The sequence below is a fragment of the Schistocerca piceifrons genome, chromosome 5 (genome assembly GCF_021461385.2).
Source record: "Schistocerca piceifrons isolate TAMUIC-IGC-003096 chromosome 5, iqSchPice1.1, whole genome shotgun sequence".
NCBI classification, from domain to species: Eukaryota; Metazoa; Arthropoda; class Insecta; order Orthoptera; family Acrididae; genus Schistocerca; species Schistocerca piceifrons.
This window is the reverse complement of record NC_060142.1, coordinates 539,602,580-539,621,328: the sequence shown is the minus strand read 5'-3', so window position 1 is coordinate 539,621,328 and position 18,749 is coordinate 539,602,580. Positions and strand designations below refer to the sequence as shown.

At 40.0% G+C, this 18,749-nt stretch overlaps 1 protein-coding gene across 1 annotated transcript in view; it reads left to right on the top strand.

Moving 5' to 3' along the window:
- Positions 1–1,517: 1,517 nt before the first annotated feature.
- The window catches only part of LOC124799276 (UBX domain-containing protein 6), a 53,808-nt gene continuing 36,576 nt past the window's right edge, over positions 1,518–18,749 (top strand). Inside the window, exons 1-3 of the mRNA XM_047262845.1 lie at positions 1,518–1,636; positions 5,370–5,437; positions 18,206–18,533. Of these exons, the coding sequence (XP_047118801.1) occupies positions 18,301–18,533 (233 nt within the window). The 5' untranslated portion in view covers positions 1,518–1,636; positions 5,370–5,437; positions 18,206–18,300. The remainder of the gene's footprint in view (positions 1,637–5,369; positions 5,438–18,205; positions 18,534–18,749) is intronic.

Here is an 18,749-nt window from a genome sequence, read left to right as displayed (position 1 = left end):
GCTGGTACCACAGAAGATTTGGTGAGCAAGCTAAAAAGAAGAACAGTTGCTGTATGTAACTTGTAAACAACAAAACAGTAATCAAGGAACAGCATAAACATAAAAACAAAAGTTGTAGCTCCAAGGAGTAGGCAACAACATTATTCAGCACTCCAAGCGGTGGATTGAAACTTGGCGGTTTACGCCATTCATTTGTTATAGCGCAGTCACTGAATTCGAGTCACAACTGTATCTATGGATGGCGCGAAAGGAACTAACGTGCGCGGACAAAGCAGTCGACATGAGTAGCGGTCGCTACAATCTCCTGTTCCACTTGTCCTGTTCCATTGATGGCTTGTGCAAACATCTCGTTCCGTTTCGACATCAAATGTGAATCGACCTTTATACACAATTGCCTTCCAAATACAAAAGAAATGCGTAATAGGTATAGCCTGAGGAAGTTTGTACATCGAGATAATAATCATCAAGCATTAAAGATAGATAATCCTACAATTAGACTTAAGGAAAAACAGTCTAGTTATGTATTTTCACGTATAAAGCTATTTAATACGTTATTTTCACAGGTACATAACTTTGCGCTAGAGGTGTATAAAAATAAAGAACACTAACTGCTGAAAGAAAAATATTCTTATGTGCTCAAAGATTTTGAAAACTAATCTAAAAGTAATCTGAATTACTGAATACTTCATAAGGCTAAGTGCACCTTTATTCAATAAATTTGGCTTTTGCTTTTGTATATCGATCTTTTATATTTATGCTTGCATCTGTTCATTAAGTTTGTATCATTGAAACGTATTTCCTTTGAAGTTAACTGCTCTCGGGTTTTTGTACAACGTCCTCTTCTCCAGAAGTTACTTTCGATATAGGGACAGCAAAAATAAAATTTGTATTACAGAACTTTAAATGCTCTACCGTGCCTTGTCAACTGGCCGCAGCTCAGACAGTACTGCCTGTCCAGTTTCTGAGTAACGAAAATCGTCTGTGTTACATAGGTTCATAAAGGTACAAAACTAATGTCAAAATAAATTAGTAATCGTTTCAAGCGCAACGTAAAGGGTTATTGGAAATCTGATTTCGGCACAATTTCACAGTCGCAAAGTACGGACGCAAGTGAAGTCTTTGATAAGTAGAACCATTGGGCCGCACTTACACTTTGACAGTTTGCCTGAGGTAATTGTCATTTGTCTTTGCAGCTTTAAATCTTTGGTAATGTTATTACGAATGAATGTGGTGTAAGCTAATAGGGTTGGAAGGGCGTGTGTTTTGTATTCTGTTATGGGAGTCACTAACGTTTATTGTGAATATTAAATACAGACAATTACATATGTGATGACATTCGTAGATGACTATTTTAGCTACTTCTCTTTTTTGAACGTTATACAGCATCATGTTGGCCAATTGTTTAATGAAATTTTTAGTGCATTTAACATAACCTCCACTACACCTTTGACGGCTAATTTGTCGTCGAGGTATGCAACGGATATTCTTGACAGTTTGATTAACTGGCTAGCATTTGATGAATTTCAGATAAAGTTGTTAAATGGTTTCTTGTTCATACTTGTGGCAAATTTGGTACTCATTTTCTTGTCTTGGAGGGTGTACGGAGAACAAATATCAGAGCGATTTTTGAAACCAGGTTAGTAGGGTTGACGGCAGTTGTAAGATTTTTATGACTGCCACTGTAGTGTTGTCATGGTATTAATGTTTTGATCTGCACAAGAAGGTCCAGCGGTGTCGTCCTCTAGAATATTTTTAAAACAATGAAATTGAATTTTTTAGTATATAACACTAACTTACGGAAATTACAGCATGAGCATATTAGCCGCTTTTCAGTAATGTTTTTCCGTGTGTATTGTGATTATCGTGATGTTTGCTATAATACTTAGTACTATATAGTCCTATCTTGCTTAACCAGGCACCAGAAATTGCTGTTGCTTAATGCGATTTTTAGACATAGAACTAATGATAGAATTCTAAAATGTTATTTCACAGAACTACAAATGGGTATATACATTTTTTTCTTTTTATTTATTTATAACATACAATTGCAGTTAGCCTAATTAAAATTTTTAAGAAAATGCAGAATTTAAAAAAATGAAATTCACCTAGGTAGAGACATGGCCTCCTTACTTACCATGAACGACATAACCAGTGCCATTCAAAAACAAACAATTTTTGTGCCATTCAGAAACAAATAACATTTTATTTTTTCTGATTTTCTTCCGTAACCTAAATGTTATTGATACAGTCTTTCTCTCTGTCATCCTCACTGAAAACAAACAATTTGGCTCCTTTGATATGCAATGTATCTTGAAAAGTTAGTCTTTCTTTCCTGTTTTTGATGCTGTCCAATCACTGATTACTCATCATAGGCTGATTGCATTTTTTTTTACACTCACATTTATTCCTTGAGCTTTGAAGCCATATATATGATTTTGAACCCAGAAGCTTGCCTTTTGTGGGCTTTGTTCTTACCAACTGAGCTACCCAGGCAAAACTCATAACCTGTCCTCAGTTTCACTTCTACTATTTCTCTCCTATGCTTAGAAACAACTGTGTTGCAGAGAAATGGTTTTGCCACAGACTATTGCTTTGTTTTGAGAATGAATGCTGTGTTATTGAAGTCTGGAAAGTAGCATAGAGGTGCTAGAAGAAGTGAAGTTGTGAGGACAGTTGTAAGGCATGCATAGATGGCTTAGTCAATAAAAACATTGCATGTAAAAGACAAGGTGTGAGTCCCATTCAGTTTGGCACACAGTCTTAATTTGTCAAGAAGTTTCACAACAGCACACGTGCTGCAGACTGGTGAAAAACCCACTTGGAAAAGTTGATGGTTGATTGGACATTGTACAAAGTGATTATAACAAAATTGATCATTTTCTTCTATCATCATTATTTAATTTTTATTTCAGCACTGATATGATGTATGGATTATGAGAAAGCATTGTGGCATGCCCGTGTAATCCTTTTTTTTTTTTTTATTGAATTGGCTTTTGGCTGTCAAGTACATCGTAACTGCCTTCTTCAGATGTAAATGGTGGAGATTTATTTTTAAAATGGGTTGTAGTGTAATTATAAGGCCATTGCAGACAGGCACTATGAAAAGAATGGTTCCTTCGAAAGGGCATGGCCGACTTCTTTTCCAAATCCGATGAGACTGATGACCTCGCTGTCTCGTCTCCTGCCCCAAAAACATCCCAACCCAAAAGAATAGTAGAAATATTTAAGCTTTCGGACAGTCATCCCTCAGAAGTAGAATTCTCTCTCTCTCTCTCTCTCTCTCTCTCTCTCTCTCTCTCTCTCTCTCTCTCTCTTTCACACACACACACACACACACACACACACACACAAAGAGATATTGCACAAAGTTACATATTGGACCTCCTTGAAATCTTGGTTGTGGTGACATCTGCAGGGCAGCCTGGGGTCTAGTTTAGCTTGGAAGGTGACAATTTGGTTGTGAGTTGGTGCAGCCAACAAATTTGAAAGTAGAAAATCTGATTGTGGTAACAAATTGACTGGTAGTGAAGCCTAATGTTTATGTCCATGCTGTATTGAAAATTGTTCGAAAATTGAGATAATTCTAGTTCTTGTTTCATGTGCCTGTCTGTGATTCAACACCTCCTTTATGTGTTGAGCAGCAATCTTTCCTTTCCATATTGCTTTTATTCCATCCTGGACTTTACATTGTTTTCAGTTGTTTACTTTTTGTAGAAAGTATATCTCACAGTTTCTTGCAAGATCTGTTCTTTTGTTTAGGTCCTGATTTTATGTTGCCACATTGTAGGGATAGAGAGAGAATTCATTTACAACTTTTCATTCATCATTAAGATTTAATTCCATTGTGGCCTCAAGAATAGCAGCTGAACTATTTCGCTTGATCAAATTAGGCCTATATAATTTTTTGCATGCATTAACCATTTTGAACATCTTTTACCCTAGGCAAGAAATGTGATAGTCATGAACAGATTGCATGAAGTGTACATCTACATACATTGTCTGCAAGCCACTGTATGTTGTGTGACGGAGGGTACCCTGTACCACTACTAGTCTATATACCTTTGTACAAGTACTAATCTCGTTCAGCCTATCTTCATGGTCCTTACGCAAAATTTATGTTAGCGTCCATAGAAACGCTCTGCAGTCAGCATCAAATGCCGATTCTGTAAATTTTCTCAGTAGTGATCCTCAAAAAGAGCGACATCTTTCTTCTAGTGATTCTCGTTTGAGTTCCTGAAACATGTCCATAATATTTGCATGTTGTTCGAACCTTCCTGTAGCAAATCTAGCAGCCTGCCTCTGAATTGCCTCAAATGTCTTCCTCTAATCCAACCTGATGCAGATCCCAAAACTTGAACAGTACTGAGCAGTGCGTCCCATTTGTCTCCTGTATTTGGTCTTCTTTGAAGACGAGCCACCCTTTCCCAGGATTCTCCCTGTGAACCTAAGTCGACCATTTGCCTCCCCCTGTACAGTTCTTACGTGCTCATTCCATTTCATACTGCTTTGCAGTATTATGCCTGGATTTTTAACCGGCGTGACTGTGTCAAGCAGCAGACTATTAATACTGTATTTGAACATTATGGGTTTGGTTTTCATACTCGCCTGCTTTAACTTAAATTTTTCTTCATGTAGAATTAGCTGTCATTTATTGCATCTATTAGAAATATTGTCTGTCATCTTATACCCTCCTACAATCACCCAACAACGACATTTTCCCATACACCACTGCGTCATCAGCAAACAGCCACAGACTGCTGCGTGTATTGTCCGTCATATTATTTGTGTATATAAAATCTATAAGATGAATGTTTCATAACAGATTTTTCATTGCTGGTGATTAAATAACTTCCTTATAAAATTAAAAAAAGGGGAAGGTAACTAACAATTAAAATTACAGCTTTATTCTGCAAAAAGTTGTTTGATGTCTCCTCTAGCCCAGTGATCATTGTAAGACTACTATTTGGATCCAGCTGTCTGAAACAATAATTTCTAGCAGAGAGTTGACTTAATGAGTGTTACTTGGAACAGTCTGGACACAACAGCAATCAATGTGTTCGAAAGTGAAAACATAGAAAAAATAGTTGACTAGTAGATCATGGCACTGAGGTTACAGGCAACATCAATGAAAGGTAGGCCTACATAAGGCATTTCTGTATATAGTGGCCTTTTTTCACATCACTGTGGTCTGTGATGATACTAACTTTTATGTAATTTTATGTTCATACGTAATTACCACAATTTTGTTTCTCAAGGAATAGCTCATACATGACTTTACAGCTTCTGTAAAAGGAATAAACCCACTGTAGATAGCTTGGTTCTTTGCTGTTTATTTCTAGATACTATTATAATTTTTGCTCCTATTCCAGGATTTCAACCACCTGCCTTCAAATAAAACTGGTTCTGGAGAAAATAGAGGACAGAGCAATAAATGCAGGTGTTTTGCTGTTCTATTAAATAATAAAAGTTCTCAAGTATACTATCAGTAGTTTATCTACCTAGTTATGATTCCCAAAATGTTGTGGTTATAAAAACCACTTCTATATGCCTAGTATTGCGTTTCACCTTACATACCTTTTGATCTTCAGTATATGTTGGTTTTATGGCTTATCATGTAGTACTGACCATCATGATGAGCTGAGACTTCTAAAGTAAATGCATTACATCATATTTGTTATTGGTTAGTTGCACCTCTTTTAACATTTTGAAATTACTGACATATTGTGTTTTTCTAAGATGTTATTTCCATTAGATTGTAATTTTGTTCCATATTGTCCGTTCTGAAAGCATAAACATTTTGTGTCAAAGTAATTTTCTGTTTTAAATTTAGTAAAATTGTCCCTGGTTTATCCAATAATCTGATTATGAATGTTATTTGAAGAGTCTGACCTCATGTTTGAAGGGAAAGTTACTGCATCCTTGAATATATCAGTTTAAAAATTAGTGGTAAACGTAGATGGTTAAAGATTCATGTATTCTTTATTTGGTTCATCTCACACATAAAATTTGCTTAGTTGCTCTCAAAATATTACCATTTAGGAATTACTAACTTGTATAGTGGCTTAAATTTAATAAAAGTTGTCTTAGCATTCTTTGGCAGTACCCATGCTACGAGTAAATCATACAGTACTTAAAATTAACAACAAAAGTCATCTATACTGCATATGCAAATAGTTTTAATGAAAAATTAGACTATAAAACAGAAGGAACTGCCTAGGTGCAACCTCATGACTAGCTCTCTCACATAATAATTGCATTACCGACAAAATAAGTGGTAACTGTGATGTACACTTTGGTGGGAGGGTATGACTGCCTCTGGTGGTTACGATATTGTTAGCAGCTGAGGAAAGTAAATTGCACTCAAGCACTGTACAACTGGCTGAAGAACTATAGCCAGGACTGAGACTGAGGATCCTCTAGGAAGTTACATTTAGCCAAAGGACTAACAAAAGCTGTTCACAACGATACATCTCTGGTCGTGTGTTCTGGGATATGGTGTTAGATCACTCCAAATGAATGTGGCTGATGAGAGTGATAGCAAAGGCATTCCCATTTACAGTTGCTCCCATTGGTCACCATGCCAAGTGTCAACTTAGCTTGTGTGGATGGTCGTGAAGCAGTCAGTGGTCTCATGGTGTGCAATTTATTCGCTCTTGGTAAAGATAAGCTCAAACAGTCTGGGAACATAACGTATTTTTAAGTGTAGCCGGATGTAATGATGAAGAGTGCCTATAAAAACACTTATGGCCTTTGCATATACAGATATGAGTTATCAATGCGAACAGTGAAACTATGTCATGGGGCTATTAGAACTCCCACAATCACCTGTGTCTAGTTAGCCAGTACTTAGTAACTCTTTTGTGTTAGAAATGGACAGTACTGGCTAGTGGAAACAACAGCAGGGGGGATGGGGAAGTAGTAAAGTGTGCATTAAATGTAATAACTGTAGCAGTATTTTCACCAATGGTGATAGTTTCACTATTATTTAAAAGATGTGAATGTTGATATAGGACCATGTAGAATACTAGATAGTGGGCTGTAATTTAAAATAAAGTCAAATTCCTGTATAATTTTTGCATAGTTTTTGAGGTAGAATTTTTAGATATCGCTATTGCACTTTCAGGCACTGTAGCAGAACAAACTGAGAAAAAGAAAGGGCATCTCGTGGATAGATCTTTAATGCATTGTAGCATTGAAACTGTATATTTGTGGAATAAGCGAATATAAATACAGAATCCACTAAATACGCCTCGCAATAACCCTGGGTTCGGTATGAGGCGGCGGTGAGGTGGGTGGACTGCTGTGGCCTGTTATGGGGTTGTGAACTACTGAGGGCTATGGCGGGACAAAACCTCTCCATCAGAAATTATGGAATTGAGATTGCACTGTATGTTGTTATTTTGTTACACATCCTGGGCACAGGACGCATGATCTCCTCAGCCAGTCAGAATACAGAATGAGTGCACATTACGCGTCATGTAATCAGCCAATCGCATCATCACAATTTCAATGTGTGAACACACAAACAATGAAAACATTTTAAGAATGACACGCAAATAAAGTATATACTCCAATGTAATGTACAAAATATTCAGTACCAAGCATAGCAATGCTGCTGTTGTGGTTTTCAGGCCAGAGACTGATTTGATGCAGCTCTCCATGCTACTCTATCCTGTGCAAGGTTCTTCATCTCCCAGTACCTACTGCAATCTACATCCTCTGAATCTGTTTAATGTATTCATCTGTTGGTCTCCCTCTACGATTTTTACCCTCCACGCTGCCCTCCAATACTAAATTGGTGATCCCTTGATGCCTCAGAATATGCCCTACCAACTGATCGCTGTAACATATCTGTAATGTTGAAGAAATTGAAGGTGCCACTTTCTCCAGAAGGCAAAGAATTGTAGTCACTAGTCGTGCTTGCATCATTCTTCGAAAGAGTTATCGCTTTACATTCCTGCTGGGCAGGTGAAATTAACCTGCCTAAAAAAAAAAGTTATGTAATATTTCTTTATGGTGATGTGTTTCATATTCAGCTAAGTAACTTGTGGAATTTTTTTTTGCCATATTGTGTAATGGTACCTCTTATGTACTGCCATATTCTGTCCACATTCTGTGTGTGAACAGAAAGATCATTTGCATCTACGAAGTTCAGACTGGTTCACTTTAAGGTGCTGAAAACCTTTGGTATCTTGAGTGTTGTATGAACTGAAGGAGTCTCTGATAATCATTGTCACAGGGAGGATCTTTTATTTTATTTTTGTGAACAACACTTCCTTGGTCCGAAATTCAGTGGGAAGCATTTTTCGACCCTCTTGAATTTCACCAAACACCCAATTTTGTAGAATTTCCCCGAATTTCTTTGTTTTATTTTCCTAAATTTCACTTTGCCAATTCACTGCCAAACTCTGAAAATACAGCCAAAAGCAACTTAACCACATTCCTGGAAATCATGACCTATTCATAGAATAATTCTCTGTAATAAAGAATATAAAAGTCACTTCATTCTGAGCAATTTTACCCTAGATCACTAAACTCTCCTCGAATTTACAATTGCAGTTGATACCAATTCATGATTATTGTCAGTATAGGGTGCAAGATAGGACTTTTGTATATGATATGCCACTGGAGATCTTGTAATTAAATAGTACATAAACTATAAATTATGGCATCCTTGATATAAAATATGGAGTAGTAAAAAAATTTACAGTGGTGTCATAACAACGTCGCAATGCCCCCCCCCCCCCCCCCCCCAAACCCACTTTAATGTTCTCAGATTAAATTCTGTTACATCCAAGCAGTACCATACCTTGGAAATAACGGTATGGAAACCACAACATATTCAGAATAAAATAGCCTACGTTTGCTCAAAAAGAGTAGTAGTGTCATTGCTTCATTCCCATCAATTTAAGATGTCACGTTACATCCCAGCCTAACCATACCTCTGATGAAAAAAGGAAAAGAAAAAGCAAAACCAAAATTATATATGATGCCATAGCTTTACTTATTTCTATACTATATATATTTTAATTTGGGTGTGTGCATAACGAAATAGTCACGTTGTCATTGGCTGAATAGATCATGTCCTCTGTGCTCACTGTAATTGCCTAACTAGATAACATGTCCTGTGCTCATCCCCCTGCGGGTCTGGGGCTTAGAATAGGCCCGAGGTATTCCTGCCTGTTGTAAGAGGCAGCTAAAAGGAGTGTCTCAAATTTTGGCCTTTGTGATGGTCCCCTGTAGGGTTTGACCTCCATTTTTCAAAATTTTCCCCGAAGAGTGAGCCAATTGGGGAAGGGCGCCTTACATGGTGCATCGTGTCCATCATGCACTAAGATCTATCACATCCTTCGTTGATGTGGATCTGCACTTCTGCTCATTCTCCAAGTGTTGGGTGAGGTCACACTCCTGGGTGTGTATTTTTCCATCAACTGTGCAGTATCGTTTTCTACGCTGACGATGATAATTGACTTGTTTGTTTGGTTGCACCTGATATCCAGCACGGTAGCCAGTCCGTTGTGGTGGGGCCGCCATGTACCGAGTTGGTTGTAGCCCCCTGACCATACAGGGACCACTCTGCTGATGCTTGCGCCATTAACTCCCCACGTATGCCAAGGGGTAGATGCCCATCCCCCTGGGGCATCGGGACCTCTGCAATGGCCATCCTGCCAGGTGGCCTTTGCCGCAGCTGGGTGGCGCTCGTGGGGCCCTGTTTGGAGTGGGTGGCCTCTGGGTGGATGACACACGATGAAGTGTAATACATCATCTCTTGCTGGTGGTCAAACATCAGCAGTCTCTAAGCATTCATGGGTTCAATTCAGTGCACAGAAGTATGACTCCAAATTGTTCCCCCTCTCTGGCCACTCCATGGGAGGAACGTCGCCGGCCGGTGTGGCCGTGCGGTTAAAGGCGCTTCAGTCTGGAACCGCGTGACCGCTACAGTCGCAGGTTCGAATCCTGCCTCGGGCATGGATGTGTGTGATGTCCTTACGTTAGTTAGGTTTAATTAGTTCTAAGTTCTAGGAGACTGATGACCTCAGAAGTTAAGTCGCATAGTGCTCAGAGCCATTTGAACCATTTTGGAGGAACGTCAGACTAAGGATGGCAGCGGCTCTTATTCGCCCCGGTACCTTGTACGTTCAAGAGCTGATGGGGAATCTTTCATTATGATGAAGCCTCAGTTCTTTGTTGAGCATTTAAAAGGCAAGTTTGAGGAGGTGGAAGGCTTGTCCAAAATGATATCTGGGTCAGTCTTGATCAAAACAGCATTCTCTGCCCAGTCATGGGTGTTACATGCTTGCAGCACTTTAAATGTTGGAAGTTTGGTCATATGTCTTCCCACTGTACTTCCAGTGTCACGTCGAGATTGCGGATGCCCATTACATCCCAATACTCCGTATGCCCCACCTCCCATCTGTGTCAACTGTAAAGAGTACCATCCGCCTTGCTCGCCAGACTGCAGGATTCTACAGAAAGAAAGGAAAATCATGGAGTACAAGACCTGAACCAACTGACCTACACTGAGCCTAAGAGGAAATTTTAATGCCTACATCCTCTACGCATGACATCATCTTACGCTGCCGCTACAACAGTTCTAGCCCCATTCACCTCTCAGAGCCAGAAGACTACACCTGTCCCCTTGATGGTGGGAGGCACTTCCCTCCCTGTTGCTCCTGCACCACCTACTTCAGAAGCAACACCCCCCAACCATCAGGGACGTCCATCCCTACTTCTAAGCCGGAGAAGTGCACAACTTCTTAGGCTGCCTTTGCTAGGAAGGGGTCCCTTGGGTCACTCCCTTCCCAGATTTGTGCTAGTGGGAAAGATGACACCTGCCAGTGGCTGAAGAGCCCAAAAGCAGCTGATCGCAGAACTTCATGTTCATCCTCAGTCCTGGAGACTGAATCAGTGAAGTCCTCCCAGCCAGGGAAACCAAAGGAACAGTGAGAGAAATCCAAAAAGAAGGTCCCCAAGACCAAGGAATTGTGGTGGCATCCATACCACTGCTACATCCAAGCTCTGTGTCTGCAGATGAAGTGGAGATCCTGGCGTCCACTGAGGACCTAGATCTTGCTGGACCCTCAGGCACAATGGATATAGACTGCTTGGGCAAAAAGTCAGTGGCAACAGGTGACCCTGAGGCATAAAGTGCCTCATTGAGTGTTCCATGCCTTCCCAGAGTCACGATGACGTCATCCTCCAGTGAAATTCCGGTGGCTTTTTCCACCTCCTGGCTGAGCTACAGCAACTGTTAAGGTTTACAACTGCTTTCTGCACTGCCCTCCAGGAAACCTGGTTCCTGGCAATGCGGAATCCTGCACTCCGGGGCTATAAGGGATACTACAGGAACTGTAGCGATTGTAATAGAGTTCAGGAGTAGTTTGTGTTTATGTCCTAAACTCAATCTGTAGTGAACCTGTGCCCCTTCAAACCGCTCTTTAAGCTGTGGCTGTCAGAATAAGGACGATGCAGGAATTAACTGTCTGCAGTGTATATCTTCCTCCAGATGGTGTAGTATCCCTGAATGCATTAACTGCACTGATTGATCAACTCTCTAAACCTTTCCTACTTTTGGGAGATTTTAACGCCCATAACCCCTTGTGGGGAGGCACTGTGCTTACTGGCTGCAGCAGAGATGTTGAAACTTTACTGTCTCAGTTCGACCTCTGCCTCTTAAATACTGAGGCCACCACACATTTCAGTGTGGCTCAAGGTAATTACTTGGCCATTGATTTATCAATTTGCAGCCCAGGACTTCCCCCATCTGTCCACTGGAGAGCAGATGACGACCTGTGTGGTAGTGACCACTTCCCCATCTTCCTGTCACTGCCCCGGCGTCAAGCCCACGGACGCCTGGCCAGATGGGCTCTAAACAAGGCGAATCTCCCACACACGGGAACATCGATGTGATGGTTGAGCAGGTGACTACAACAATCGTTTCTGTGGCAGAAAACAAGATCCCTCACTCTTTAGGAAGCCCCCGGCCAAAGACAGTCCCTTGGTGGCCGTCGGAAGTCGCTGAAGCAATGAAGGAGCATCTGCGAGCTCTACAGCGGCATAAGCAGCACTCTTCCCTGGAGCACCTCATACCCTTTAAACAGCTCCTTGCTCGCTTTCGCCAGCTTATCAAATGACAGAAGCAGGAGTGTTGGGAGAGAGATGTCTCGACCATTGGGTGCCATACGTCAGCTTCCCAAGTCTGGGCAATGATCAAACATGTTTTCGGGTACCAGACCCCAACAGGTGTTACCGGTGTTAACATAAATGGTGTGTTATCTACCGATGCAAACGCAACTGCCAAGCACTATGGTCGAGCCTGTGCATTGGAGAATTACCCCCCCAGCCTTTTGCATTCTCAAACAGCGGCTGGAAGGGAAGTCCTCTTATTCACTACACACCACAGTGAATCCTATAACACCCTATTTACAGAGTGGGAGCTCCTCAGTGCCCTACCACATTGCTCTGACACAGCTCCTGGACCAGATCGGATCCACAGTGAGATGATTAAACATGTCTCATCTGACTGCAAGCGAAATCGCCTCCTCACCTTCAATCGGATTGGGTGCGATGGCGTCATTCCATCGCAGTGGCGGGAGAGCACTGTCATTCCGGTACTCAAACCCGATAAAAACCCACTTGATGTGGATAGCTATCGGCCCATCAGCCTCACCAACTTTGTTTGTAAGCTGCTGGAACATATGGTGTGTCGGCTGTTGGATTGGGTCCTGGAGTCGTGGCCTTCTGGCTCCATGTGAGGGCGGCTTCCACCATGGTCGCTCTACAACTGATAATTTTGTGTCCCTAGAGTCTGCCATCTGAACAGCCTTTCCAGACGCCAACACCTGGTCGCCGTCTTTTTTGATTTGTGAAAAGTGTATGACATGACCTGGTGACATCACATCCTTGCCACATTATATGAGTGGGGTCTCGGAGGCCCACTCCCGATTTTTATCCAGAATTCCCTGTTGCTTCATACTTTCTATGTCCAAGATTGTGCCTCCCATAGTTCCCTCATATCCAGGAGAATGGGGCCCGCACGTCTCTGTATTGTCTCTTTATTTTTAGGGGCCATTAATGGTCTAGCAGCAGCTGTAGGGCCATCCGTCTCACCTTCTCTGCATGCAGACAACTTCTGCATTTCATACTACACCACCGTACTGGTGTTGCTGAACGGCGACAATCCACTCACTGTAGTGGAGACATACCGCTTCCTAGGACTGGTTTTCAGTGCCTAATTGACTTGGCTTCCTCACCTCCATCAGCTTAAGCGGAAGTGCTGGAAGCACCTCAATACCCTCTGCTGTGACGGACTCTTCAGTTACCGTTAATTTTAGCTGACAACGCCTCATCGGCTAATTTAGTTTTACGTTTTATATGCGATGGTTCGTTCTATCATTCTGTATAAGTTTTGTTGCATGTCGTTTGTCCCTAATGCTTTTAGGCTGGATGTTTTAATGTGTCGCATAGTGGCTGGCTTTTCCTTTTTATTCTCGTGGTTGGCCAGCTACAGTCATCTGCTCTCTTGTTTTTACCCCTTCTATCTGTTTCGTGCTTCTCTCTATGGTTTTCTTTTTATGTTTTTGTCCATAGTAGTGTTGGTTGTCTTTCTGCCATTCTACTGGTTCTTCCTTTCTCTTGTTATTGTGCTGTACGTCTCCTTTCTTTTCTTCTTTCCGCTGTGTAATTATTTTACTGCTGACAAGGGACCGGAGATGTCGCAGTTGGGTCCCCCCCCCCCCCCCCCTTTTAAACCAACCAACCAATCCTGTGCTCAGATTGCGTGATGAAAGCATATTGTACAGTGCAATCTCGATTTCACAGTTTCCAAAGCTTTTGTGCCGTATTTGGTGGATTTTGTATTTACCCTTGCTCATTCCACAAGTATGCAGGTTCAGTGCTACAGCACATTAGAGATCTATCCAAGAGAATTCCTTATCTTCTTGATTTGTTGTGCTACTGGGCCTGAAAGTGCGATACAGATATATAAAAATTTAACCCTTGACTTTCAATATGTAGGCCCACTGATTGAGGTTCAGTGTATGATTTTATCTAAATTGCTTTATAACTAATGCAGTCAAACTATGTTTCAGTTTCACTTTGTTTTTATGCAAGGCCACACATTCCAGTTATTGAGGAAAGGGAGGGATTGTGGGAGATGATTTCTGCATTTGTACTCTTTTTTTGTGTTATACATGCCCTCTTGGAGGTAAATATGGTAAGTATAGTCTCTGTCTGAATGTTGGATAATGCTTGTGGTGGGAATGTAGATTCTCCCAGAAGGACCCTATAACTGCCATACATGTTGTCAAAGAATCAATTTCCTGTTCAACAGTGCTGTGTAGCATGAGGTGATTTATGTAGATTATGCTACTGTACATTCTTGCATTTGTTATAGTAGTTATTCATTTTTGTATTCTATATAGTGCTAACACATTTAGTGGAAAACAGGTATTACCCGTGACACACTGTGTCATCGCTGATTTGAAAAGTGTGCTGCAGAAGGATTGGTATAGCTTTGAAAACAGACAGTAGATGCTTGTTGTGATATAGCAGGGTAGACTTGGGGTTCGCCAGCTTGCTCGTCAGTTTGCAGGTAGGCTACACATCTGGAGATGCATTTCAAGAGATGGTGTCTTGGTAGTGTTACCAATTGTCTTGTTATCACAAGCTGTGGGGGTGTTTCAGAGGCTCACTGGTCTCAGTACAAGAACATTGTGTATTTCATATAACAAGGTTCCAGATTTAGTTGGGAATTTGAAGGTGGTACAAACCACTGATATAAATAATAAGAATAATAATTATAATCTGTAATCACAAATTGAATAGTTGGCAGTGGTTATTGAGAAGAGTTCTTATGCTATTTTGTACAGTAGTAATATCCAGCCTAACAGGAATATTCCTTTGTGTATTGTAAAGATTTGTTGCTACTCTTGTCACCAACATGATGTCTAACAACAAAAAACCCAGTAGTCTGGATGAGGCAGTCATAGAACTCAGCACATTTTGGCCCAGAGCAGTATTTCTGTGTATACTATTTAGATGACAGTTTATTGCATTGTATAATAAGTTGTACATCCATTGTTGCTTTATTCCCTCAGGACTGAAATACACCAGAAACAATATGGTTATGTAATAGATAATATATTATTAGACTTATTGAGCTTGTGGTTTATTAAATGAATTAGTTTCTCTCTCTTCTCTGTCACAAGCCAGAGTCGACTGTGCGAAATATATCAGTAAGTCTCTTGCATGTGGCAGATGGTGTATTTATGACTTGGTTTTCAGAGTTCGTAAACGTAATGTGGATGATATATTACAATTTTTGTAGCTTGGGTGTCCGTTCTTATTATGTCTATAACATCTTTTAATGTTTTGTACTATTGTGCAGATTAACTGTAGTCCGATACTGCACTACCAACTCACAACCAGTCAGTCACCATCCAACATAACTCATACCCTGGGCTACAGTACAGATCATTCTGTCACCACAACCTACATTCCAAAAAATAATATAGACCCAAAAAAATATTGTCAGTGTTCTGTTCTTTTTCATAAGACATTACGTGCCACAAATTCATTATGTTACAGTATGAAGCCGACATCCAAAATCAGTAGTTTGAGTCGACCATGCAGTTATTGTGTGTCACTGATTCAGTTCCACTTACATTTGGGTTTTGGGAGTTATGAAGGTACCAAATTTCCTTTAGTATTGTTTAGGTAGGAAACCCAAATGTGTAGCATTTCATTTCCTTCTGCAATAGTGTTAGTATATGACCTTAAGTATCTACTTCGAAATATAAATTACATAATATTGAAAGCTGTTTGTTAAGTTTAATTCTGTGTAGACCTATGAAATGGTATGAGTTATCAACAGTACTGGAGGTTTTCCACCTCAGTCTTATAACCAACATCTCTGTCACTTTTTGAATGAAGGAAGTCACATTTGCCAGTCTTGATGACAGCAATAAAATGGAATGGTTGTTCAAGAAATTGTCAGGAAATAACAGGTAACACACCCTCGAAGCACTGGATGAATTTGAAATCAATATCTGCTGATAGTATTACTCTGTATCTTGAGATATGTTACCGGTAGAGACTGAAGGAATGAAATGCTCTATTTAACAGCGCAAAGAAAAACTGGTGTTGTTGATTTTCAAGAACATCTATAGATGGAAAAGTCATCTTTAACAAAAAAGAAAAACCTAAGTACAAATAAGAGACGGTTCTCACTGTAAGAAGTATGAATAAATGCTAACTGGGCCAGTGAAAAATTGAGGTGCTATCAATACTGACCACTTTTTGATGTTCTAGCATCTGAGATTGATGCCATTATTTTATTGTTAAGCAGTTGAATTGGAAGTTACTAGAATGCGGCAAAAGCAAAAATGCCTACTAGAAAGTTTGTTTGTGCATGAGAACTGACAGCTAGTTGACAATTTCTTGTCAAACTAAGGGAAATAATTTACCATTTGACACCAAGCATTACATAACTGTGGGGCGAAAAACTGACCTGGAAGTCTGTTCTATGTTGATATAAATTTTCTGCTGACCAATTACATGATCTTTTTTTTTACTTTGCGTTTTGCTAGGTACTGTGTGGGTACATAACTGCTGAAGGACAGGAGAGATGCAACAAATGAACCAAAGAGCTCTAGAGCTCAAACAGTGATTGTTATTGTATCATGTAGTAAAGTCCATAAACAATATTGAAAATTGTTAATGACTTCCAGAGACTGTAGAAAACATTTTAATCCAGCATTCTGAGACATATCTAACTTAAAGAGATAGACCATTTCAGATAAACACAGTGTCTCTGTTCTGGACAAAATGTTGTTACAGTGCAGTTGGCTATTTTGTAGACTTCATTTCTAACTTGTGTTATGGGGTGATAGTGTAGCCATTACTTCATAATTTTAGCAAACAGCATTAAAGAACCAGTGTTGACAGTAGTGTATTTTTAAATAACTGACGGCAATGCTCACCACATCAGCTGCATTTAGCAGGTGCCCCCTCAGGAAACTCAGTTGTTGAGGGCAGAGTTTGGAATTAATTAGCTTGAGCGTGGAGACTGGTGCAGGCTGCCAGTCCTCTATAACAGAAGAGTGTGAACATTCTTATGTGACCACTTTGTAATGTGATTGTGGAACGTTATAGATTAGCTACAAGGAGTGAGCATCTTGACTTAACCAACTACAGTGTATGGATAGTAAAAACATATTAATAAAAACTAAAATCTTAAGGTTGTCAAGTGCTAGTAAGATGAATGGTTGTTGAGATATCCACTAAAAGTGTTAAGAGAACCATGAACTATAACATTGTGTTAAATGTATCTGCAATTTTTTTTTTTTTTTTTTTTTTTGTGAAAAGAGAAGATAGACGATTACTTGAAAAGATCTGTGTATACTGTATCATATTTCATTTTAATATATTATTGGATCATTTAAAACCATAAAAAGTTTGGAATGTTCCGGTACTGATACAAGCATATACCATTTTTGCTAGTTAAGCAGATACTAAATGGAATCAATGGGCAGTGCTCTTCTCATAGAGCAAATAGGAGCCTTTAGCATAGGTAGTAAATAGTTATATACAACATCGGTGGGTTCGTCTCATCCTTGAGTCTGAGTGATCTGCTCTTCCTTTTTACCTTTCCTGAATCTGTCCCTCTTTCCTCCCTGAGAAAGGAACTAATAGTTTCAAAAGCTGGGATAGTTCCCTGTATATTGACATTACTCTTGCTAATACTAAGTTTTTAATCCCATGAAATTAAGTACTGGGCACCAATTCTGTCACATAATTTTATACTATTCTCAAGTGAATTTTTCTTCTGACATAGTTAGGGAAGGGGGTGGTTGTCATTTCAGCCCTGTAATAAGTTAAGAAAGAAATGCCTGGTGCTTCATTCTTCATCTTTGTGATAATTACTATCACCACTTGGCCATCTCAATTAGATTGTTCACTTATGAACATTTTGTGGGAAGCCTAGCTTTTTTTCACCTGTTTTGTGTCAACTGTTTATTAGTTAACAAGTACTGCCTCATTGTTTTTGTTGTTCTCCTCCTCGTGTATTTGTGCTTTGATTTCTTGCACTCCAAAGCCTGGTTTATGTGTGTTTTTCTGTATTCTAATTCCTTCTTGTTTTCTTTTCGGCCTTGAATGTATGAACTTTCAACAACTTTGAATATCATAATTTTAATTTTTGCAGCTACCTCCAAGACAATAGAAGAGCTGAAGAAGAGTGTGTCACTGTTGAAATTGCCCAAGGAGCATTCACCAAGAGTTTGAGTTGGCAAAATCAAGATGGCTGATAAGATTAAGCAATTTTTCCAAAAGAAAAAAGTAGATGCAAAGTTCAAGAGAGCAGGGAAGGGATACAAACTAACCGATGAGCAACCAAGGTCAAATACAGTGACACCGAAGAGCAGTGTGCCGACGACATCACGATCTGCCCTTTCAGCGGAAGCAAGCCAAGCAGCTGCTGCTGCAATGGCTAGACTAGGTGGGCAGAAGCAAGACAGTGCAACAGCCTTCACGTAAGAGAGATATTTGTTTGAACCTTTGATTGTTATCCTCAGATATTGCGGCCTTAGCCATTGTAGTGTCAGTGAGTGCAGTCATTGAGTTCTGTAACCTCATTTAATAAATAATGTTGGAATTGACTACGGCTCCAAAATGATGACATGTAGAATGGGACATGCAAATGAACGAATTGCTTATTTAAGTGGCAGACATGAATGAGCAATCTTTCA